Raw genomic sequence first — 23,927 nt, 5'->3', positions numbered from 1 at the left:
GAGAGCAGGAAGGGCCCTGGGCCAGGGTGGCCTTGCTTTGGGATGTGGGCTCGGCTGGACTGCAACCCTGACCACCACTGAACAAGGCAAGGACGCAAGGACAGCAGAGCAGCCCTGGGCCCCAAAGGGGCCTTTTCTGTCCCTCTGTTGTTCTGGGTGACCTGAGGCAACTCTAGGCAAGGTCAGCCTGGGAGGTCTGCCTCAGTGGACTGCACTATGTATGGTTGGGACAGAGTGCTGGGGGATGTCCCCAAGTGTCTGTGCAGAGAGCTGGGCCCACCAGGGTCTTGTGGGTTCTCCCTTGGACAGGAGAGAAAAGCCACGCTGAATCAGCATGTCCCTCCCCAGGGTCCCAGCCTCCACCCGCTGTTCCCTACTCCTCACCTGTAGGTCCTACCCCTCCCTCGGTGGCCTGTCTGGTAAAAAGAATCAGTAATAACTACACATTATTGAATATGTGTCCTCTTAGCTAGTCATCTTGTTTCATCTTTACAGCAACATGTGATGCAAATGCTGTCGTCGTTCCCATTTTGCAGGTAAGGAAACTGAGGCTCAGAAGGGTGAATTAAATGACCAAGGGCACCTACCTAGTCAGCAGCAGAAAAGGGTTCAATCCCAGGTCTGTGTGACTCTGGGGTCCCTGCTCTGGTGTGTCTGCACCCCCCTCTCCAGGCCCATACGTCGTATGCCTGGTACTCGTGTACCTGAGTGTCTGCCCTGTGGTTGGGAGTCTTGGAGGAAGGGCCCAGACTGGCACAGAGGAAATAACAGTGTTTGTTGAAAGATTAAACCCTATGGAAACACTAAATCGAGTTCCAAAATGTGCTCGTGTGCCTTCCCTTGTCCTGCTCCTCCTCTGTCCCTCTTCCTGTCCTCCCAGGCCTTGCAACTCTTGGAACAACCTGAGCAGTCCGCCACGTGTCCAGCTGAGACTCCGGCTCTGCGGAAGGAACCGGCTTGTGACTCGTCTGTCCTGCGGCTCTGCTCCAGAGGAAGCCCCTCCCTGGGCCCTGGGACATCGTCCTTCGTCCCTAGAGGAAGTTATGCCTTTGTCCCTACTCAGATAAACAAACAGAACCCTTAGGACGTGTGTAATGTGAGGTGCAGGAGCAGTTCCCCAACCACAGAGATAGGCCTGGCCTTCCTCTCAAGGTCACCAGCAGGCGCCTGGGGACTGCCTGGCCCAGTTAGATGGAAGGACCACGCTTAGCCCCTTTTGCAGATGGATAAATCGAGGCCCAGAGCAGGGAGCCATGCCCCTGTGCCAGCAGGGCCACCACCTCCCCTGCCTTTTCCCACCCGAACACACACATAAGCCCAGGGCCTCACAGTCACACCACACCGGGGGCACCCCTGGAGTTTTGTGACACAGCAGCCTCTACGAATACAAGTGCACACACGCACGCCCCCTGGCTCTGGGCCCCCTGTGGACCCTTCTATTCTCCACCTTCTCCCCCCACATTGTCAGATCAGAGCCACAGGAAGCAGGGCCAGCGAGTGTGCAAACCGAGGGCCAAGATGGGGAAGTTTATTTTCCAAGAATCATCTAAACACATAGGGAGTATTTTTAGTCCCTGGCTCCCACTGGGATACTAAATCTAAACAGGGGGCCACAGAGACGGCCCACCGGGGATGGCGAGTGACTGGCGGAGACAGGGTAGCACGGGGCGCTGCAGACCCCACCCTGCCCCTGGCCGCACATGTCTCTGCCGAAGGAGAAAGCTGGCCTTGGGGGCCAAGGACGTGCAGAACAGTGACCTCAGGTTCTGACAGGTCCCCACGCCCCGCGCCTCAGCTCCCTCACCCACGCAGCCAGGGGGAGAAACAGCACCCCTTGAGAGGATCAGAGCAAGGCCCATGCCTGGCACACAGCAAGCAGCCAACAAATGTGCCTCGTGCTCTGTGCTGGGAACAGACGAGGAACAAGCCGGTGACCCTCAGAGAGGTCAGACTGTGGACAAAACCATCAGCCCTGAGCCTCCCCCGGGCCTGGCCAGCTGCAGAGAAGTGTACGTGCACACACCTAATGCAGCCACCCAAGAGGCCCCGGAAGTGAGTGAAAGTAGGGCTGGGGGCGGGGCCAGGCTGGGCCCTTTTTGTGAATAAGGGGGTCGTTCTAGGCCCCTGTTCCCTCTGAGAGGACTGTCTCAGGAGCTAGGCCAGGCTGGGCACAAGGAACTCAGAGCCACCTTCTCCAGGGTGGAGTCTGCTGGGAGGGGTGAGGCAGCAGGGAGGGAGTGAACGTACTCAAAGGAGGAAGGTCCTGAAGCATGTGTGCGCGCGCGCGCGCGCGCGCACACACACACACACACACACACACACACAATGCGCGCACACGAAGGAATGCCATCAGCCTCAGCCTCTAGGGCGTGGGGGCCAATTCCAGGGGCAGGCTGCCCACTCTCGGGGTGGCTGACTCGAGTGACTTTGCTAGAAGTCGTGTGCTGGCAGCACCTGCTCTGGCCAACAGGCTATAGGGAGGACAGGCGGGACACGGACAAGCTGTGCCTGTTCTGGTTCCTGCCGGCCAGGTTTATTATTGTGGGGCCAAGGGGCCAGGGGAGGGTCATGTCCTTCTGCCTGGGGGTGGAGAGGCCAGGACTTCCTGGTCCTGCCTCCACATTATTCATTGAAGTTTGCCTTGAGGGCAGGAACGGGGTGGGGGGTGGTAGTTGGGGGCAGTTCTGACCTCAGAGTCCTAACGGGGGCAGCTTAGATCCCCACCCCCACCCCCACCCGCACCCCCACCCCCGGCAGTCTGTGTGGGAACCAAAGGGAAACAGGTTCAGCGTCCACACACCCCCTGCTGACACAAGCTGCCTGTCATGTTGCCATGGCAACAGCAGTACCAACACCCCTCCAAGCTGTGTGGTCACCAGGGGAGGGAGGAGGGTACTTATTTTTGGTCACAAAAGAGAAGAGGGAGGAGAAGGCTGGGTGGGAGGGGAGCAGCCCTTTTCCCCCTCCCAGGCTTAGCTGGTTGGTCCAAGGCACAGGCACAAGGTGACAGAAGGCTTAGAGGTTACTGCCTCCAACCAGCTCCCCTCCCAGACCAACAGGCAGGGAGGCCTCTAGGAGTGGGTGACGGAGCCCCTCACATGCACTCCTGGCTTGCACACCTTCCCGGGGGGAAGCTCACCACTTCCAGCCTGTTGGAGGGGTCACCCTCACACCAAGCCCAGCTACTGGCTCTGGCCCTGGCCTTGACCCCAGCCCTGCCCCCTGTGGTCTCCACCTGGCTCAGCAAGGCTGTTCTTGTCCCCTTTCCTGCTTCTCAAACTCACACTCCTCCAAAACCCAGCCCTGGCCTGGCCAGTGAGGTCTGAGAGCCTGGGGCCCATCCATGCTTGATGCCCAGGGGCCTGACCTGGCTTGGGGGCTGCCCAGGGGTCCCCTTCTTTCCTTCTCCTCCTGGGAGTCTGGACCCTCTCTCCCCACCTGCCACCTCCTAGTCTCACTCCATCCACCGGCCCCAGGAAGGATAGAAACCTCGAGAGACACAAGCATTGTAGAGGTAGGGACTGTTCCTGGCCAGTCCCAAGGGCTTAGGCCCAAACCCTTGATTCACTCATGACATCTCCTTGCTGACCCGTGACAGATCCTGCTCCTGGACAGCTGCAATGGCCTCTGAGTTGTCCCCTTTGCTCCGCCCTCCCCTGACAGCCCCAGATCAGCTCCCTCTGCTCAGACCCACGCTCGCCACTGCCCCCCTCCCTCCCTCACTCTGTCTCCACTCCTTGCTGGCTTCGCTGCTGTTCCTCCACCACGCAGACACTTGCTGTCCCCAGATGGCTGCCTTCTTATCTTCCAGATGCCCCTTCCCAGACCGCCTTCCCTGACCGCCCATGTAAGCTGCAGCTTCCCTCCCCCGACTTCCTTCTCACTAGCACTTACTGCCTTCTGATATATTAGACAACGTGTTGATTTTATTTATAGTCTGTCTCTCCACTGGACCGTGAACTCCAGAAGGGCAGGCATTTTTGTCCATTTTATTCCCTGCCACAGCCCCGGGGCCTAGAAAATAGATGCTCAAGAAATAGTTGGGCAAACAAATGAACTCTCTGTCGCCCACCTGCCTGGGCTGTACCCACACACGACCCCCATCTCCACCCCTAGTACAGAGGAGAAAGTGCGGTCTCAGTCAGCTCTGCCGTAGCCTCAACACGCGGCCCCCATCCAGCCTCTTCATGCTAGCCTCAGTTTCCCCCGCTGTTAATGAAGAGATCAGATGGCAGCTCCTCTGGCTTTGGCTATGTTGGAGATCCAAGGTGCCCTCAGCATCTCTCTGAGGCCAGAGTGGAAGGGAGGGGGGCGTAGACAGGGAATTCACAAAGGCAGGAGGTGGAAACACCTGGTAGTACCTGGTTGGAGGAAACTTCCAGGCCTTACCTTAAGGCCCCTGCCCTGGAGCAGGGGTGGGTTGAGGGGAACAAGGAGGGGCAGTTGTGGGGAGCTAAAAACAGACTTGAGAAAAGTTTCTCCAAAAATATATACATATTTTAATCGTGCCCAAAGTTCAACCTGGGAAGCCTGTGGAACGGAAGGAAGCCAAACGTCCAAGGGCTGAGGCCGGAGATCCCATGTGCAGAAGTGAGTCGTCACCGGAGGAAGCCAGCCGCCAGGCAAGTGAGCGTGGGGACCAGCAGGGCGGGCAGAGGCAAGGGCAGCAGCTGGCCTGGGGCCTGGGACTTGTACACTGTGCGCTGCCCCTGGTCCTGCGCAGGCCGGACGTTGTCTGTCATGTTCTGTCTTTGTTTCTCGTCGTAGTACAGCTTATCAGAGAACTCCAGGATCTGCGGAGGGAGAGGGCTCAGCCGGGGCAGCAGCAGGAGCTCAGGCCAGAGGGGCTCCGTAGCCCCACCTCTCAAGATCATGATAAAGATGATGGGAATAAGGGACGTAAAGTGCTTGGCATGGTGAGAGCCAAGTTCCCCTTGGCTTCCCTCAACTCACAGTTTGGAGGGCCCACGACTACTGCTACCATTGTCACTGTGACTGTAATACAGTGGCTCTCAAACTTAAGCATGCACCAGCATCAGCTGGGGGTGGGCCTGTTGGGCCCCAGAAGCCTGGGCCCCACTCCCAGAGTTTCTGATTCAGTAGTTCTGGGGTGAGGCCTGAGGATTCACATTTCTGGCAAATTCCCACTGGTTATGATGTTGATGCCACTGGCCTAGTGACCACACTTTGAGAATCACCGTTATGGAATGGAAGTGCCACAGGGCAGGGATTTGGGCCCTTTGGGCTCACTGCTGTCTTCCCAGAGCCTGATATGTTGTAGATACGTAGCCTCATATGTTTTCGGGTACCATTTGTTGAGCCAATGAAATATTTCCTACTGCCTCTGAGCACCTCCTGGCCAAAGACCCTGCCTCATGCTGATGCCTCTTCCCCGGAGGCTGGCTCCCTGCTCTCACCTGCCCTTCAGGTTTCAGCCTGGAAGCCTTTTCTAACCAGCCCCTCCCCAGCCTCCCATCCAGCCCCGACCCAGGGATGGAACAGCCCACGCCCTTCTTGTCTGTCTCCAGTGAATGTCTGTGGATTGAACCAATGGACTTCCACTCCCTGGGGCTCCTCACCCACACCCAGGGGACCTCTGGGGGCAACAGAGGGATGATGTCTGGGGAGCCAGGCAGAGGGGCCCTGCACACCTGGTCTCTGTGCAGCTCAATGGGTTCCTCAAACACAGTCCAGATAACCGTCTCGTCACAGGTCGGCGTGGTGAGCGAGCCCAGGTAGCGGAAGTAGTGCCTCAGTTTCTCCTCATTGGGCAGAAAGTCTAACAGGCTGATCCCTCGTATGATGGTATTCATCTCTGGGGTGGGGGGACAGAGGATACTGTCAGTGGGGGTCGGGAAAGGAGCCCCTCACACCTCCACCCTGAGAGCCCTGCTGCCCCCCTACCCTTGCTCCTTCCTTTGTGGGGAGAGGCCCCCTCCTTACCCTTCACCCTCGTCCCCGATCCTGACTCACCGGGTCTGGGGATTTTAGACAGTGCCTCCACCAGTGGCCGGAAGCCGTCATTCACCTTAGGTCCAGGCTGGAATGGGAGGGAAGGGGGCTTGAGCAGGTCTGTGGGGCGCCGATGGACCTGGCCAGCTCATTCTCCTGATCCGGGTTGGGGGGTGGTAGGCAGCTTCTGGGATTGAGGCTCTGGGCGCCCCACCTGGCCAGAAACAGAGGGGAAATCGGGGCCTCCCCTGCCCCATCCTGCCTCGCCTGAGTCCCAGATCTCCAGATCCTAAGAAGCAGCCCCTCGGACCCTGTTCCCTGGGAGCTGGGCGATGGGGGCCCTACCTTCACCAGGAAGGCCAGCACTGCGGTATCGTCTCCAGAGTCCTGGGCATCATTCTGGTTCCCCGATGTCCCCTCCTCTTTCTGATGTACTATGTGCAACTGGTGGGGCATGGGAGGGATGGAGAGTGGACCTTTGAGGGGGCTGGAACACCCTCCTTGCCCAAGGCGTGTACACACCCAGAGCCCAGCCAGGAGACCGCCCTGGAGGGGGACCCTCACCTCCATGGCAAAGCGTTCCCCGTTGATGCTGTGCTCCGAGCCTGCATCCATCAACCTGGACCAGTGCAGGTGGAACTGCGTGACCTGGTACCGAGCAGGCAGTCCTCCTCCAGCAATCGCAACCTCAGTCCCATCCGTTGTCATCGGCAACATGACCACTGAGGCATGGAGAGGGCAGGGCCCTGGAACCGGCTTTCCCAGAGCCTCTCCCAGCCCCTCATCCCAGCTCCACCCAGACAGGCCTTCTCTCCTGCCTCCCACCTTTCCTGGACCACCTTAACCTTTCCCTGGCCCCCTCCCTGGCCCCCCTGCCCGCCTGCCCTCTCCTGTACAGCCCCCGCTGCCCAAACCGCAACCCTGCCCTGGTCCCTTCTCTGCTCCAACACCTCTCTCTGGTGCCCTGGTGTCCTCAGAGTAACGTCCAAATTCCTCCACCCGGGTGACCTGCCCCTGGTCCCCAAGCCTGGCTGGTCCTGGGCGTGGCTTCACTCTCTGTCCTCCATCCACACAGAAACACCCCAAGATGTTTCATGCCTCTGCGCCTTTGCACGTGTCATCCCTTCATCCTGGAATGTTTCCCTCCCCCCACCCCCAGACCGGTCTGATGAAAATACTGAAAACACGGCTAGAGTGTTCCCTCCTCTCCGAAGCTACCTCCCCCATGGGGTTTTCAGCCCCTCCTCAGCAAAGGTGGACCTGGGCCTGGCGTGCCCTCCGTGGGGGAGCCCTTTCCTCCCAGTCTTTGGGGAACTCAGGGTGCCGGGGCCTCCGTTCAGCCCACCTGAGTGCCCGTTGTTTTGCACGGTCCACTCTAGCTTCTCATTGTAGCCAGAGAAGGAGAAGGGTCCCAGGCTTTTGTTCACTTGCACCTTGCTGGTAACGATGTCGATGGGGGACTGGCGGCTCTTCTGGCAGTTTCCACCCCACTTGTCTGGCCCTGAGTGAGGAGGGAGGGAGGGCTGAGAGTCAGGGTTGCCTGGCACTGAGACACAGCGTGCTCCGCCCCACTGAGGTCAGGCCCATACAGCCAGGAAGGCCGTACTGCAGGGATGCTCTGCTCAGAACTCTGCCCTCGCCCTCCCTGGGCCCTCCTCCTCCTCTTCCTCCTCCCCCTTCCTCCTCCACAGACACACACATGCAAAGCCAGTGAGTCCAGCCATGATGTGGGGCAGGATGAGAGTAGGGTTGCCAGTGGGTGGCTGTGAGCTCTGGGGTCTGGACATCTCCATGATGCTGTGCACATGAAACCTCTCTGAGCCCTGGTTTCCTCAACTGCAAAATGGGACCTGCAGTGACAGCCTGCTTCCCAGGGGTGTTATGAGGTTTACAGAGGTGAACGGGAGAGGGCTGTGGGTGCTGTGGCGTGGGACCCTGGAGGGCTGCTGAGGACAGTAAGCATTAATGAGCAATGGAAGGAGGGAAGTAACCCCGGAGAAGCCTGGTTCTCGCACCCTGGTAACGCCAACCCCCAGGTGGGCAAGGGTCAGGTGGGGCCGCACTGCCCAGGCCCCAAAGCACAGAGGCAGGGAGAAAGCAGACTGCAGGGAAATTGGTTTGCATGTGAGTAAAAGTGTAAAGGATCATCTCTTGGGTCCCCATGCAAAGAGTGTCACCAGAATAAAACAACTCTCCCTTTTGCTATCAGAAATAGCAAAATGTCTTTCTCCCTTTAATGCTGCTGCTGATTTATTCCACAGGGAGCTCACCCTCTCGGTGACAGGAGGTGCCAGTGAAGACTCAGGTCACTCCGTGTTCCCTGAGCACCAGGAGTGTGTGTGTGTGCGCTGGGAGCTGATATCTGACCACGATCATCCTTCATCCGTCCCACCCTCTTGGGGCTCCATTTCAACCTCGATGGTTCCCACCGTGGGTTCCCACCGTGGCTGTACTCACCCAAGCAGGTGTAGTTGGAGGGCTTGACTTGAATCTCGTAGCACCAGTGTAACTCTGCAGCAAGAGAGGAGGGCGGTGAGGCCTGTGCACATGTGTGTCAGTGTGTCTGTGTGCACACGCATCCGTGAGCACATGTACACGGGGGAATCAGAGGCTGGGCATATGCCTGGTGTTGAAGCCCTCCCTTGGGTTGGGATGGAGAGTGTTCCTGAGGTGTGGGACTGAGGACACTTAATAGGAAAACGATCCATGGGCTGATCAACTGGTCGGCTTGCCTAAGGCACTGTTTCCCCAGGCAGGGCTGGGTGAAGCAGCCGCCAGCCCTCCAGGGAAGCCCTCTGAGGCCTCAGCTCTAACATAGGGCCGGCCTGGACACTCTCCATGCCTTGGTCATCAGCCTCCTCCTTCCCCTTCCATCTCCCATCTCAAACCTGGAAGGGAGGCTCTGGGGAGAGAGGAAGAGGAGGATTAGGGCCCAGCCTCCACTCCTGGGACAATAGAGTCAGGCCCAGCCTGGCAGCTTTCCCAGCTGATCTGAGTTGCGTGAGGATATTGGGCTGGCCCGTCCCCAGAATGCCCCGCCTTGTGTTATTAAGCTCTGTTCTTGGCTAAACTTTCACAGCTCCTACAGGCAGGAAAGCAGCCAGGCCTTTTCCCCTGCCCCACCACCCCACAGCCCTGGTCTTTGGGACCAGACAGACTCAGGTTCTAATCCTGCCTCTGACTCAGGACAGTAGAGTCCAGCGTCTCTGAAAAGAGGCTGCACCACAAATGTGGCACACTAATGCAAGGTGTCTGTGATGGCAGAAACTGTACAGGAGCAGAGAGGGCAGGTAGGGACCCTCTGTGATTTCTGCTCAATATTTCTGTAAACATAAAACTGCTGTAAAAATAGAGCCCATTAATTTTTTTTAAAGGCTGCACCAGCAGGATGAACAGAGCATTTTATCCAGAGCTAGAATTCTGGCCCAGCCACTCAGGGGGCTTAGGTGGGTTTGGGGGCAAGTCCCTTAATCTCTCCGAGCCTCAGTTGTATCATCTGTAAAATGGGACTAATACCCACCTCATAGGGCTGTGGGGAGGATTAAATGAGGGATGGCATAGAGTTTCCAGGCAGTCTGGCACTTAGTAAAATCCCATCAGCAAGTCCTTCCCTCCCCCCCTACCTCCCTCCTTCTGGTGGCCTCCTGTCAGTGAGCAGATGGCCGAAGCCAAGGAGGGGCAGAGAGACGAGAGAAGTGAAGTGGGTTGGAAAGAACTCAGGGATGAGGAAATGCCTAAGAAAAGCACAGCTCCCAGCTCAGCCGAAGCTAAGGCCTCTGAGCACACAGCGTCCTCTCCCCTCTGCCCGGGCTGCCCCCAGGCCCATCTCCTCTCGGATCTGGGCCAGTGGAGGGATCCCTGGAATGGGACAGGGCTGGGAGGGAGCCATGAGAAGGTCAGGCTCTCAGTAGAGCAGTGGGGAAGGCTTCCGGCCAGGGGGCTGAGCAGGGAAACTGCCAGCCTCTCTCTTGCCCCAAAGAGCCGCTTTGGGTTTTTGGTTTCCCAGCTCTGGACCAATGCTTCTCCTACCCTGCCGGCATAGCCTTTTTCAGAGATGCAGGGTTTTCCCCATGACATTCCGTCCTCTGCTCCGGACAGGGCTTTGCTGGCCCTGGGAGTTGCTGCATCTGGGGACCCCCCCCCCACACACACACACATCAACTCTGCAAAGGGCAGTGGTCGCTTCCCTCCTTGTGGGTGGGCAGAGCTCTGAAGCTGGAGATCATTCACCTGCCTTCCAGCTTCGGCTCTGCCTCTTGCTTAATCCCTACCAAAGAACGAGTTAACTTTTCTGAGCCACACATTCTTCCTGAGACAGAAGGTGCTGCTGTGGAACTTCCAGCGCTAGTGTCTGAGGGGTCAATGGATTAGAGGTCATTTACACTGTGAGAAGTCCCCACCCCTCGGAGGTCCCAAAGGCAGAAGGGGTCCTGTTGCTTGAGCTGGCCCCTCTGGGCTGCAGTCTCCCGGAGGCTGTTCCAGGGGCAGTCTTGCTTAAGCCAGAGTCCTCAGGAGCCAGCTACGAAGGGCGGGGCCCTCTTGTGAGCCTCCTACAACCTCCCTGGGGGGCCCATCTGGTCCAGATTTAGCTTTTCCTAGGAATTTGCCTTCCCTAGCTCTGGCTACAGCTCCCAGGTTTGTAGTAGTAACCTCTGATCCACTGTCTTAATCATAGAGACTTTTGACCTGCTTGGCTGAATGCTCTTGTAACTACCCTCTTCAGGAAGCAGAAGCTGGGAAAACATAATGGTGATGAGGCCAAGGCCAGGGGTCAGGTCTGTGTCCGTGGAGTGAGGGTGGGGTGCCGGCTCTCAGGCTCATGAGAGGGGCACCCTTGCAGATAATTACCAGCTCACTGGCTTGGGCCACTTCCAAGATGGCCTGGGAAAGACAGGGACTACTCATAGCTCCAGGTCCTACTCAGGCCACCTGTATGACCAGAGATGGGATTAGACACCTGAAAACCACTGCCAATCACCCAGCCACTGTCCCCCACCCTTTACTTACCTACCACCCCATCCCCCTTTCTAAGAGATGACTGAAAAAGCTCCCTCTAATGGACCTTGCTCACCCCACCCTCCCACTCTAAGAGAAGAGGAGTAATCCTGAAAAACAGCTCAGCAAAACCCAAGTGTGTCCTGGGCAAAGTCTCAGCAACTCCTGGCCAGGGGTCTGGGGCACTAAAGGGGGCCAAATATCCTCTCCTCTCCCCCTCTCGAAGGGAGCAGATGCTCTAAGGATTTCCATGAGCGACCCAGTCACTCTCCAGCTTTAAGTCCCCCTGGGATGGGTGGGTGGAGGAGAGCAGGTCCCAGTCGAAAGCCCTGGCACCAAAGCAGAGCACAGCTTGTGTGAGGGGGTGGGCGAGGATGGACTCCTGACCAGTGGCAAAGCCTCCTAACCATCTCTCTCATTACCTTATTCCAATCCTTTAGACACCTGAAGTCACAATTACTAGCCCTGTTTCGTGAATAAGAAAACTGAGGTGAAGTGACTTAGCCGAGGCCATACAGCAACAAAGCTCCTAAGTTAATTGCAAAGCGTTTCTCTTTCTGTTATGTTTCTGTCATGTCTAGCTGCTTACTAGGTTTCAAATATCCAACCCTACAAATAAAATTTTTCACATTCTGCCTTTTCTCTTTCCTCCCTCCCTGGAACGGGGCCAGAGGAGATGCTGCAAGATGTCCCTCATCCTCCCAATGGGCCAAGTCCCTCCTGCACAGGGCACACTCTCTCTCCCTCTCTGCTGCTGAGGGCACCTTCAGCCCTCACTCCACGCCACCTAACTTTGGAGAGGAGGTTTGGCCCGGGTGGACCCCCACCCCCACCCCCAGAACCATTGGAGGGTGACTGGGTTGGAAACCGGCAGCCGGGGCCTTCCTGTGAAGGCGTGTGGGGTCGCAGAGAAGGCATCCCCGGATCCCTGTGCCCCACCGCTGGAAGGCCGTTAGCTCCTTATCAAACATTAACACGCCTCTCTTGTCACCTCCCACCTGGACGAATAATTAAGAGCTCGGCCTCAACATTAATCTTTAAACGAAAATCACCCTGTCCGGTAAGACCGGCTTCGCCAGGACCTCGGGTCTCTCTGGGTGTCCCCAGCCAGGCTCGCAGCCCCGCGCTGAGGGCTGGGGCGACGACCGCAGCTCGCCGCCCTGGGGCGGGCGAGGAGCCCGAGGCAGGAAGCGGGAAGACAGGACCCCACCACAGCCAGCTGGCAGTGCTTGCCCCCCGCGGGGGCCGTCACCTGGCACTGCGCCCCAGTGGGACGGCCCCACTGACAGACGGAGCAGGATCAGGAGGAGGAAAGCAGGCGGCCGTCGAGGCGGGTCAGAGCAGCATCCTTGCCGCAGACTCGCGCCCGTCCGGCCCCGGCCGCCGGGCCACGCGCACTCACCGCAGCCGCGCACACGCGTGTCGCGCTCGAGCTCGCGCACGGCCCCCGCCTCCCGCACCGTCGCCGCTGCCCGCGCACACGCGAGCCGCCGCGCCGGAGCCTCGGCAGGGGCAGGGGCTGGGGGCGCTGAGGGGCCACCGCGGGGCACCTGGGGCCGACGCCCGGGAGCTCACCTGCAGCGGCCGAGGGCCCGGCCGCGGCCAGGACCAGGAGCGCAAGGAACAGCCGCATCGCGACCGAGCAGAGACGCCGCCGAGCCGGGGGTCGCGTACCCAGGAGGCCGCTGAGGATGCCGCGATCATGCGGGCCCGGGTTTTATAGCGGAGCCGCGACGGGAGGTAGCCCCGACAGCTGGACGCGGGAGGCGGCTCCTCCCCCTGGCGGAGCCTCCCCTCCGGTCCCCTCCCGTCCCCTCCAGTCCCCTCCTCCCGTCCCTGATCTGAAATTCTCCTCTCTCCCGCATGACACGTCGCGCCCCGCCACCTTTTGTTTGCCCTGTGCACGAGGCCCCTTCACTCTCCACGCGTCCTCTCCACCGACAAACGTCGCCCTCCCCGCCCCCATCCTACCTCCGGTCCCTGCTTCGGGAACCGGGAAGCTACCTCACAGGGTGCTCAAGCTACACAGGGGCGCGTGCCCGGGATTCCTGACTTTGCTCATATTGGTGCCAGCCACTGCGCAGTGGTCTCGGAATGGGACCCTAGCAGGGCTGGGGCGGGGGCTGTGGGAGTTGGCCTCGTGGAGAGACGGAGTTGAGGGATTTGCGATGCTGTTTGTTGAATCGGTGGCCCCAGAAGAAGGGATCTCGTCTGTGTCAGGCAGTGCTCACTGATCCTCTGGCTCTTATCTCTTTTTCCATTTCCTCCCGGGCTGCTCCAGACTTAATTTCTAGGCAGACCAAAGACACTTCTTCCAACACAGAGCAAAGCTGGTGTTTATGTGATGGCCAGAGCTGGGGGTTGGGGGATGATGCGGAGAGGGGCTGGGTCCTATGGAGGCGCCCAGGTCCGAAGGATGGGATGGGAAGAGAAGAGACTGGGGTCTGAATGGACCCCTAGTTCTTCCATCTGCCAGGATCTCCAGAGGAGTCCAGGGAAAGGAAAGTTCCCTTGAGGGAGGCCCCAGCATTTGGGGAAATAGGGCTGCTCCCCCTCAAGCTGCCTCTTGTCTCCTCTCTTGGGTGTGGACCCCTGCTACTGCAGGTCTTGTGCATCCCACGTGGGGTGGGGGCTTCTGTGGGAGTTTGGGAAGCTCAGACTGAGGTGGGGGAGAGGAACAGGGAACCAGGCAGTGGACCTCAACCCCCTCCATCAACAGGAAGCCCCGGTTTTCTGGTCCAGCCACTTCCCCATCCGCTGCCAACCTCTCAGCCCCTACTGGCTTTGAAGCTGGGCTAGGGACAGCAGAAGGGGGATTGCCTTCCCCAGAATGATCCAGTCAAAGGGGCTTCCTCCCGACTTAGAGTCATGGCTGACTTCCCCCTCCTGGCTCAGGATCACACAGCCTCACTGAGAAACTTTGATCCTAAGTAGAGGCAGGTGGGAGGGGAGGGGGTGTCCACATCAGGCTTAGGGCCCTATTGTCAACACTGCTTTAGAATTGAATCACCAATCTGGGACCATGACAATCCGGGGAGGGGTTACACACCCCAGAGCCTTTTCTGGGGAGTGGATTTGCATTCACAGTGCTGTAAAAACATCTCTTTCAGGACTGAGGAAGCCTATTCCTGGGAATTGAGGCTACCCCAGAGAGTCCCTGTGAGCCCAGGCTAGCTCCCTGGTGAGTAGGGGAAAAATTTGGAAACCTTTGGTGGGGTTAAGGGATTATTGATCAGGAGCTTTTGTGTTGGAGTCCCCCTGGGGACGGGAGTGTGGGTGTGTTTTGAGGCCAAAAAAAAAAAAAAACAAAAACGAATAAGAAGAGCCAGTCCCTGACAGAGCATCCCCTCTGAGCACTTGGGGGACATTAAGGAAGTGCACTTCCTCACAGATTGCATCTTAATTGTGGGCACCATGGAGGCTGCACACTGGCTATGTGGGTGGTCAGGGGGAGGCTCCTGCTCTATCTGCCATCTCTAACTTCAGGGTCACACAGGATTAGAGGCCCTCCCCACTCCTGCTCTTAGCATTCCCAGCCTTATTGCTCAGCCCCAACCCCAGTGCTGGCCTTCCATAAACCAGTCACCTGTCACTGTCTAGGCTGCCTGGGACCCAGCGTACCTGTAGGGGGCAAGGCCTGGTTCAGGGTCATTAGCATAGGGATGGGTGCTCCTATGTACTTATAGCGCCCATAAAGCTGCCAGCCCGGGCAGCCTGAGTGGGAGAGCCCAGCCCAGCAGCTCCAGCCTGCAGCAGAGTCCCCGAGTGTTTGGAGTTCACGTCTTTGCTCTTCTTCTGACTCAGGGATGACCTTGGGCAACTTTGCTATTCCTCTCTGATTGCAACTTCCTCATCTATAAAGTGGAGATGGTAATCCCTGCCCTGACCTCTGCCAGTAAAAGGTTCCTGGGAACCTGCTGTGAGCCAGGGCCTGCTCAGCCCGGACTTTCACAAACAGCCTCACGGTGCCTGGGTGTAGTTGCTGGCCCGTGGCAGATGCGAAGATGGATCACAATCGTTGTCTCCTGTGGATTTTCACTCGCAATGCCCTGTCCGGAACAGGAGGGAGGCAGTGGGGAAGCTGGAGGGCTTTGAGGTAGCATATCCCCGAAGTCCCTTCTGGCTCCACTCACGTGCTCTGTGAGGTCAGCTGAGCCTCAGTTTCCCTCATGTGTGAAATGGAATCATACCTATGTCTTCCTCAAAGGTTGCTGTGAGGATTCAGTGAGCTAAAGTCTGAGGACTGGCCCAGGGTTTGGTGCATTGGCACATGTGACCATGACCTCTGAGCAGAGGTCCCTTACCTGGATTAAACTTGACCCTAGGCTAATGTGGATGCAGCATTAGGTGAGAGGTGACCCTGGGCTAGGCCCAGGAAGGGCCCCTGGCACATTCTGGCTCTTCCCAGACTCCCAAGGGGAGCCTCAACTGCGTGGGGTGAGGACGTGAGATTCAGACTCAACCCTTCCTGGGACTGTGACAGGCATGGGCTGAAGACATAAGGGAGCTGAGAATCTGCGCTCCTGGTGTTCACAGCCCAGGGGAAGGTCAAATGCATATCCCTAAACAGAAAATTGTTTATCCCATAAACGGGAGACTGCCATGCCTTATGTTTGGAGTGAGAGGTGGGCAGACAGAGCAATCAGGTAGAAGATCAGAAGAGGATTTGGAGCAACAGGCAGTTCAAACCCCAACCCCAACACTTACCCTTGACCTGCCTCAGGCTGTATTCTGATCAGGAAAATGAAGATGAAGATAGAAGCTCCCTCACATGTGCATGGTCAGAATTCAACAGGATGATGCTGGGCAAAGAGACTGGTAGAGGTCCAGGCACTTAGTAAGTGGTCAATAAGCCTCAGCTGTAAGTATGAGTCATTCAGGACAACCACGGCTTTATACCCGGACTAGTACAGGAGCCCAGAGCAGCGGCTCCTAACTCTGCCAGAGGGGAAGAGATTGGGGAAGGCTTTCTGGAGGAGGTGAGACCTGAACTGAGTCTTCAAAGACAAGTAGGTATTAACCAAAAGGGTAGGGGAATCCAGGCAGGGGAGACAGGAGGAGAAGAGGCATGGAGGTGGGTGTACAGGAGCATTAAGTGAGAGGGGAGACCACTGAGATGTGAGACTGCAGAGGCATTTGGGGCCAGCTAGACAGGACTTGATGGTTAGAATGAGAAGGTTGGGCTGATCCCTCTCTTGGTGGAGGGGTGGATATCAAAACCCTGATTTTATAGACCAGGAAACACCCTCAGAGAGGGTCACTCGACCCCAGAAGGGGATAGGGAGTCTCAGTTATTTCTTTGAGTTACAGAAGAGGAAGCCAAGGCCCAGAGAGGGCAGTGACTTGCCCAATTTGCCCAGCAAAGAGAGAGCAGAGGTGGGATTTGAACGCTGGACTCCTGCTTCCCCTTCCCAGTGCTCTTCCTGTGCTACCTCACCTCCCACAACACCACATGCTGCTCCTGCTGGGAGCCCAGCCTCCGTCTGTCCTCACTTTCCACGCCCTCAGATTCTCTGCAGATTGGCAGATGATTCACAGAAAGGTTTGCAGAGATTCCAGCTTTTGTGTCCCTGGGTAGTGAGAGTAAATCCACAGAGAACAAGGTGTAATCAGTAGCCCGCCCCACTTCGCCACTCCCCAGCCTGGATCCCTGCCATATTCAGCAGAGACAAGAAGGCTCCTTCTGCTGGCACCTGGGAGTGCTGCAGTCTCTCTTCCTCCTCTTTTTGCCCACCCTGTTTCTCCGGACTGTGGAGAGACCCCTGGGGAGATCTGGAGGCTGTCACTGGGCCAGGATAGGGGCCTCCTTGATCAAGGAGTTGGCAGAAACTTCTGCCCCTGAACAATTTGAAAATAACAATAGCAATAAGGCATGTGGAATGGTCCAGTGATGGAGATGACATATGTTCTGTTCCTGCCCTGTAGAAAGTTCAGGAATACTCCCCGTGGTTGTCTCCTCCCCTCTCAGTGTCTCAGCCACAGGAGCCCAGGCTCACAGCAGTAAGAGGCTGGGATCAGAGCTCCTGTGGATTTTCCAAGTGTCTTCATTTGCATTCTGGTTTTGTGGTGGAGGGACCCCTAAAGACGGTGACGGTGACGAGAGAGGAGTTAGAGAGAGGAGTTAGGTGGGGAGAAAAAGGAAGAGCCACACAGACAGCCTGGGGTGGCGGGGAGGGGAAGGAAATAGTCCCTCCTCAGCTAACACTGTGGCAACATTGAGAAAACAGCTGTGTCAGGGGTGCGTGTGTGTGCGTGTGTGTGTGTGTGTGTGTGTGTGTGCTTCTTTTCCCCTGATTACCCAAACAATTACCTGCCCATTGTAGAACATTTGGAAAGTAAGAGAAAAAAATCACTGATAACATCATCTCCCAGAGGCAGTCATTTTATAATTTTGCCATATTTTTAAGGAAAAAAGTTTTAAAGAAAATAATCACCATCCCACCCTCAGATTCTCTGCTGATTGGTAGATGATTCAGAGAAAGGTTTGCAGAGATTCCAGCTTTTGCATCCCTGGATGGTGAGAGTAAATCCACACAGAACAAAATGTAATCAATGGCTCGGGCTCTGCCACTCCCCAGTCTGGATCTCTGCCATATGCCAGCAGGGACAGAAAGTCCCTTTCCTGCCAGCACCTGTGGAGGCTGTGGTCCTTCTTCCATCAATCCATGTTTAATTTTCTGTGTTCTCTTTTGGTGTTCATCTATATGCAAACACACCATTGCCATAGTGAACAATTTAGTGCCCTGCTTTTTAACCTTCACATTTCAGTGTAAACATGAGTCTATGTTACTGAGGAGCCTTCAAAACTTTCATTTTGCGGCTCTACTACATACTCAGGTTGTATCATTGGGCTACTTCCCATTACAAACAACACTACAGGCCAGGCTCAGTGGCTCAACGCCTGTAATCCTAGCACTCTTGGGAGGCTGAGGCTGGAGGATTGCTTGAGGTCAGGAACTTGAGACCAGCCTGAGCAAGAGCAAGATCCTGTCTCTACAGAAAATAGAAAAATTAGCCAGGCGTAGTGATGTGTATTGGTAGTCCCAGATACTCAGGAGGCTGAGGCAGGAGGATTGCTTGAGTCCAGGAATTTGAGGTTGCATTGAGCTAGGATGATACCATTACACTCTAGCCTGAGTGGCAGAGCGAGACTCTGTCTCAAAAAAATGAAATAAAATAAATAAATAACACTGCAGCGAACATCTTCCTACTGGAGGGATGGGAACACAGAATGGGCAAGGAAACTGGGAGTCTCAATTCCTCTTCCCAGCTCCCCATTGAGCAGAGCTACCATAGTTCATGAAAATAGTTCGGGGGTAGGGTGGGGCTTAAGTAAAAGGTCTGTGAGGGTCCCTTGGAGGCTAATTGGAGAATCTGAGCCTGGAGTCCTAGGTCTTTGACCTCTGATATGCCTGTAAGGTAGGGAATGGGGAGGAGGGAAGTTCTGGGTAGATTTTCAGGGTAGGGAGAGTGTGGAGAAAGGGTATGCTTGCGGGTGTCTCCTCCAGGAGTGTGCTTGCACAACATTGGCGCCCTCTACTGTCACTGCTCTTGCAACAGTTCAGAGCCTTTCACAGTTCGGAAGTTCTTTCTGTTTTCTCAGTCTATCCTTCCTTAGTCTTTTCCAGTTGAGGGGAGGGCATCGTTTAACAGCAATGAAATAGCACTCAGAGAGTTGAAAAAAAAAAAACTCTTTAGGTCCACCCTCAAACCCGGTACCCAGAACTTTAGCTTCCTTCAAGAGACTTCCCAGACATTGCTACCACTTAAAACCGTACTCTAACTTTTTTTTTTTTTAAACAGAGTGTCGCTTTGTTGCCCTGGCTAGAGTGAATGCTGTGGCGTCAGCCTAGCTCACAGCAACCTCAGACTCCTGGGCTTAAGCAATCTGACTGCCTCAGCCTCCCGAGTAGCTGGGACTACAGGCATGCGCCACCATGCCCGGCTAATTATTTCTATATATATTTTAGTTGGCCAGATAATTTCTTTCTATTTAGTAGAGACGGGGTCTCGCTCTTGCTCAGGCTGGTCTCGAACTCCTGACCTCGAGCGATCCACCCGCCTCGGCCTCCCAGAGTGCTAGGATTACAGGCGTGAACCACCGCGCCCGGCCCGTACTCTAACTTTTGAACTACTCTTTCTTAGATATCAGAGGGGAAACTGAGACAAGCAGTTGAGAATGAGGCAGCAAGTCCACTAAAGACCCTATTCTAGCCACTTCCTTCTCCAGGTGTGGCCCTGGGGAGGAATGGCGGTGTCAGAGCTGCAGAAAGACGCTGAGGGTTTTGGCAAGGCGACACGGAGGGCTCACCTGCTGCATGGGATAAGGCTGCACCTGGGTACATGTGGGGTGGTTGGAGGGATCTGCTCTGCCTCCCCCTTATTATGGCAACGGGGACAGGGGGGAGAGTGGCTGTTTCATAGCAAGTAACCCGAAAGTTTCTGAAGTGTAAAGTTTAATGAAGCCTGTGTGAGAAGAATAGTGACAGGGCTGGCTTCACGGGCATAGGATTTGTGCAGCTGCAGAAGGGCTGCGCTTGGAGGAGCTCTGTATTGTCATTTTGTACCATATACTGGGGACTGGGAGAGATAGTCTATTTTCCGGCTGCATCTCCAGCCTCCCAGGGCTGGCTGGGAGCAGCTGGGCAATGGATGTAGGGAACAGCCCCTGGACCAGCAGCCCCTTGTAGAGCCCTCGGCTGGCGCAGGTTCTGCTTTCTCGTGGGAAACGCTCCACGGTCGCTTGCTCACGGCCCACCGCGCCGCGTCGCCGCCGCCTGTGTGCCCCGCAAGGCCTCTCCAGCAGCCTGGCAATGCTCGAGGTGCGGGCCACGCTTTGGCCTCCGGAGCGCTGCGTGCTTCTAGTGGCGCCGACTGATTGCCAGGTCAGTGGAGCATGGCCCGCTGCGGCCCGTCCAGCCCGAGCGCGGTCTCCACCTGGGCCAGCCTGGGCCTGGATCGCTGACTGTGCTGGGCCTGCAGACACCGCGCTTGCTGCACACGCGGCTCGCGGCGAACGTGCTGGACAGCACCCGCCTGCCCGACTTCTGCCTCTACTGCCTGGTCAGGCGCTGCGCCCTGGGCTAAGGAGGCGCCAGGGGGCCCTAGGAGCGTCCGGGGAGACCGTTCAGTTTCCTGGCGGAGCCAGAGCGGCAGGGCTGTTCACTGCGCTTTCTGGACCTTCTTTTCTGAACTAATCCCTGCACTGGGGAGTTGCAGCCCTTTTCTTCGTGCTTCCCAGCGCCACCTTCCTTCCGATCAACCTTGCCATCTTACACTTTGAGGAGCAAAAATCTGGTCCCGTAGTTGCAGAATCCTTCACTGGAAATAGCTGACCCTCACTTCTTGCCAAGACTTTAGAGGGCGGGGGACGGGGACCGGGGTCTGGGGGGCACTCAGAGGTGAAGGGGGACATTCACTTTGTGGAAAATGCACGGGAGGAATTCCAGGGATTTTTCTCCCCTGTCTCCCAGGAAGCGGTCTTGGCACAGCCTGGATGGCTGTAAGGGCGTCGAGATCCTAGAAACGGAGGGAGGCCTTCCTGGGGCGCAGCCTCCCCATACAAGTCACAGGACAGGTCTGGAGTGGGCAGGGACTATTTCCATAATACTCGAATTCCTACGAGTGCCAGGACAGTATGGGATTTCAGTTTTGCCCGCCTCTCCCTCGCTGCCAGCGTTTGGACAGGTCGTGGACCTCCGCTGAGCCTCCTCAGCAAGCTCCGACCCCCTGGCTGCTTCCGGTCACACCAGTGGTGGTCTGAACCGCTGAGGCAGATGACGATCCATGCGGGTTGTTGAACTAGTGTGGACGCATCATCCCGCAGTTCGGGTCGGATCCTGAGTGGAGGCTGCAGGGGGAACGTGGCTCCCCGTCAGGTGGCCGAGGGGCGCGGGGCACTTCAGCACCGCGGGGTGGACAGCACCCTGGAAGCCGCTGCCCAGCTTCGTAGGGGAGGGCGCAGCCCCGCTGCCCTCACCCTTGCCTGGTTTCGGGGTCTGTACCCGGGGAACAGAGGCGGAGGGACCGTCCCGGCGGGGCCGAGCTCTGGGCCGGGACCTCAAGGCCCAGACACTGGGTGGAACCTGGGGCCTGTGCTGAGGGATCAGCCCCCGACCTTGAGGCAGGGGTGGGGAGTAGGGAGGGAGCGGCGGCCGCGCTCTCCGGGTTGGGCCGGGATCCAGCACCGCAGCCGGGGTTGAAGGCGGAGCCTTGGTCACGCTCCCCGAGCGTCCCTCCGGGTGGGTGTCGCAACCCCGCGCCGCAGGCCCAGAAGTACAGCCTGGGCCACAGCGTCTCGCCTCAGGTTAAAAGACAAAAGAAGGACAATTTTGAGGGGAAATGGAGGCGCAGAGGGCTGCGTGAGGTAGTGAGGTACAGCAGTCCCGCTGCGCTGACCCGGGGACGGCGAGGGGAGTGATGGACGTTTCCGGGAACCGCAAATGCGGCTCTTTGTGGGCAGATTACGAAGCGATTTACATACAAAAGGTCTCTTGTGAGCCTCACAACTGAGAAAAGTAGGCCCGAATATCTGATGTCATCCATGAAGGATCTCAGAGTGTAGCCGACTCCTCCAAGTCACACAGCGGCGGGGCTTTGAGCAGGATTGGAATTCAGGATTCTGAACGCCAGATCTGCTGCTTGTCATCAGCACCTGCTGCCTCGCGGGAGCTGAGTCACCTCCCTGGCAGGGTGTCCCCGCAGCCATGCGGGTCAGCTGCGACTCTGCGGGTCTGTCCCAGGTGCCAGTCGTGAGTGCGGCCACAGGGGATGGGGGAGTGTGGGTCGTGAAGATGGTGGTGGCAGTTATGGTCCTGGGAGGACAAGTGCACATAGCATGGGGACCTTGGACAGGTGAGGCCTCATGATCCAGCTGCAATGAGGCCCAGGGCTCCCATTAAGCCTGACTCGTGTATATATAACGATCCATCTCCCCAACTCGCATTGAAGGGCAGGCCCACTGGCTCACCTCCGGGCAGATCCACTCCACAGGCAGTCCCCGGGAGCAGGCCTGGGCCCCACCTCTTTGCTGTTACAACCTCCTCGAATTTCTGATTCCACCTGCCCAGGCCAGCCTTCCCGACTGGAGCCTGGGCAGGAGGCAAGGCCAGCCCCTGGTGCCTGTGCACGTCCACTAGTCAGTGTCGGCACAGGTGCCGCCTTGATCTCAGCCAGCCAAACAGCTTGTTGGGGAGGAGTCAGAGGGTGGGGGAGCCCAGGTGGGTGGGGGAGCCCAGGCGGGGCTTCCCAGGGTCCCCATCAGAGGAAGGTCAGAAACAGGAGAGGCCATAAAGCGAGCACCTTCTTGTCAAAGATTGGAGCCTAGCATGGGAGGCCTCTTTCCTCTGAATATAATGACGATAATAGGATTTAGTTTGGGGGTGGCTTTTCTATACTGTCCCAGGATTTTCCTGAAACATCTCCTCCCCACTGGTTGAGGCCCAAGTGGCAGGTGGGGCAAGGATAAGGCCTGAGGGGCACTAGGGTGTCCAGTCTATTAAAATGGTCACTTCAGGTGCCACACTGGCTTGGGAGCAGCAGGGCTTGAAGAACACCTGCTGCTGCCTGCCTACCCTGATGGTCCCAGAGATAGGGTGATGAGTAAATAATTCAGGGCAGGGCGCCAGAGCTGATGGTTTGATTGGGCACATCAGATTCAATTTGTAACAATATTCCTTCCCTGTCCTATCTTGCAGCACTCCTGACAGTGACTGATGATCTGGCAGGGCCTGCTGTGCTCGTTGGGTATGTGGCCAAAGCTTGGAGGCACCGACTTCCCACCTGATCTTCCCTTGCGCCTCAAGTTTGGCATCCTCCATTGGCCTGCATGGCTGGGCTTCATCTTCTTAGCCAGGAAACTGGACGTTGCTGAAGTACAGCCCCTCAGCTGGGACCAGAGGAGGAGGATCAGAAACAGGAGAGGCCATAGGTGGGTACCTTCTCATCAAGGGTTGGAGCCCAGCCTGGGAGCCTCTTTACTGCTGAATATAATCATGATCACAGGATAATAGTAGCTCCCAATTATTGCCCATTTACTATATGTCTCTGCCAGGCATGATGCAATTAAGTTGTATGCATCATTTCATTGATCCTTTCAACAATCTGTGAGGTATGTGCTGTGACGGTTTCCATTGCACACATGGCGCTGGGAGAAGTTAAATCACCTGGACCACATGGTCTGAAAGAAAAGCTAGGATACGAATACAGGCCGTCAGATGACTCTCTGATGCTTTTCTGGCCTTGTAGCTGTTTTTCTTGGGCATAGCCTCAATGCCCAATGGAGCATGGCTCCTCTGGTGACCTCAGGACAAACCTCTGCAAAAGAACCCCAGCAGGGTGGCAGGCCCGGGGAGGCAGGCCATGTGTAGGGGGTGGTTGGGTGAGTTCTGGCTGAATCAGAGTGCTAAGAGGGGCTCCTCCAAACTTCCAAGGTCCTCTCAGGGTTCGACAGCCAGGAAAAGGTGGCTTCCTCAGGGAGGGAGCTGCCACTAGAGCCTGTCTACATTGACTCCTTTCAGATCTGTGGGTGGGAGAGAGAGCCAGTGGCTGATCTGGGAGGCCAAGGGGAGCCCAGGACCATGCAGGCCTGGGGTGGGTGAGGTGTGGGGAGAGGCAGCATCACAGGCCTGCAGGTCTGTGGAGCAACCAGGGCAGACACTGCAGAGAAAGGAGAAACAGCGCTGGGATCTGTTTCCAACCTCCTTCCTGATGAGAACAGCTTAATGAGAGTACAGCTCCCACCCTGGGGAGCTCAGAGTCTAACAGAGGAGACACAGCTCTTAACTGGGGTGCAAGGACCATGCCTATTTCTCACAGGGGACCCGGCATCAGCGTGGTGCCAGACACACAGCAGGAGCACAATAAATATTTGTGAATGAACAATCCCCACTTTTCCTTTTCCTACGTTTTCCTCAGTTTCCCCAGCAATGGCATCCCGGACTGGGAAGAGCCTGGCTGGAGTGACTGTTAATTCATGTTAC

General features: G+C 56.9%; 1 protein-coding gene and 1 long non-coding RNA gene across 3 annotated transcripts; one reads left to right on the top strand and one right to left on the bottom strand.

Moving 5' to 3' along the window:
• Window positions 1–4,475: 4,475 nt before the first annotated feature.
• Window positions 4,476–12,710, bottom strand: CA4 (carbonic anhydrase 4). The gene is made up of 8 exons (XM_045525575.1): window positions 12,523–12,710; window positions 8,410–8,463; window positions 7,298–7,453; window positions 6,517–6,674; window positions 6,298–6,396; window positions 5,974–6,040; window positions 5,652–5,815; window positions 4,476–4,793 (listed from the first exon to the last, which is right to left on the bottom strand). Exons 1-8 carry the CDS (start codon window positions 12,578–12,580, stop codon window positions 4,599–4,601), a joined length of 951 nt encoding a protein of 316 aa, XP_045381531.1. The 5' UTR covers window positions 12,581–12,710; the 3' UTR covers window positions 4,476–4,598.
• Window positions 12,484–23,885, top strand: LOC123620385. 2 transcript variants are annotated; one of them, XR_006728828.1, is made up of 4 exons: window positions 12,484–12,687; window positions 14,058–14,128; window positions 22,644–22,876; window positions 23,863–23,885. It is a non-coding gene; the product is annotated as an uncharacterized LOC123620385 (long non-coding RNA). The 2 variants fall into 2 exon arrangements; XR_006728827.1 differs by lacking the exon at window positions 23,863–23,885 and having other exon boundaries at window positions 22,644–23,798.
• The last annotated feature ends 42 nt before the right edge of the window (window positions 23,886–23,927 follow it).

This window comes from Lemur catta, chromosome 15 (genome assembly GCF_020740605.2).
Source record: "Lemur catta isolate mLemCat1 chromosome 15, mLemCat1.pri, whole genome shotgun sequence".
Lineage (NCBI taxonomy): Eukaryota > Metazoa > Chordata > Mammalia > Primates > Lemuridae > Lemur > Lemur catta.
This window is presented reverse-complemented; position numbering and strand designations above follow the sequence as displayed.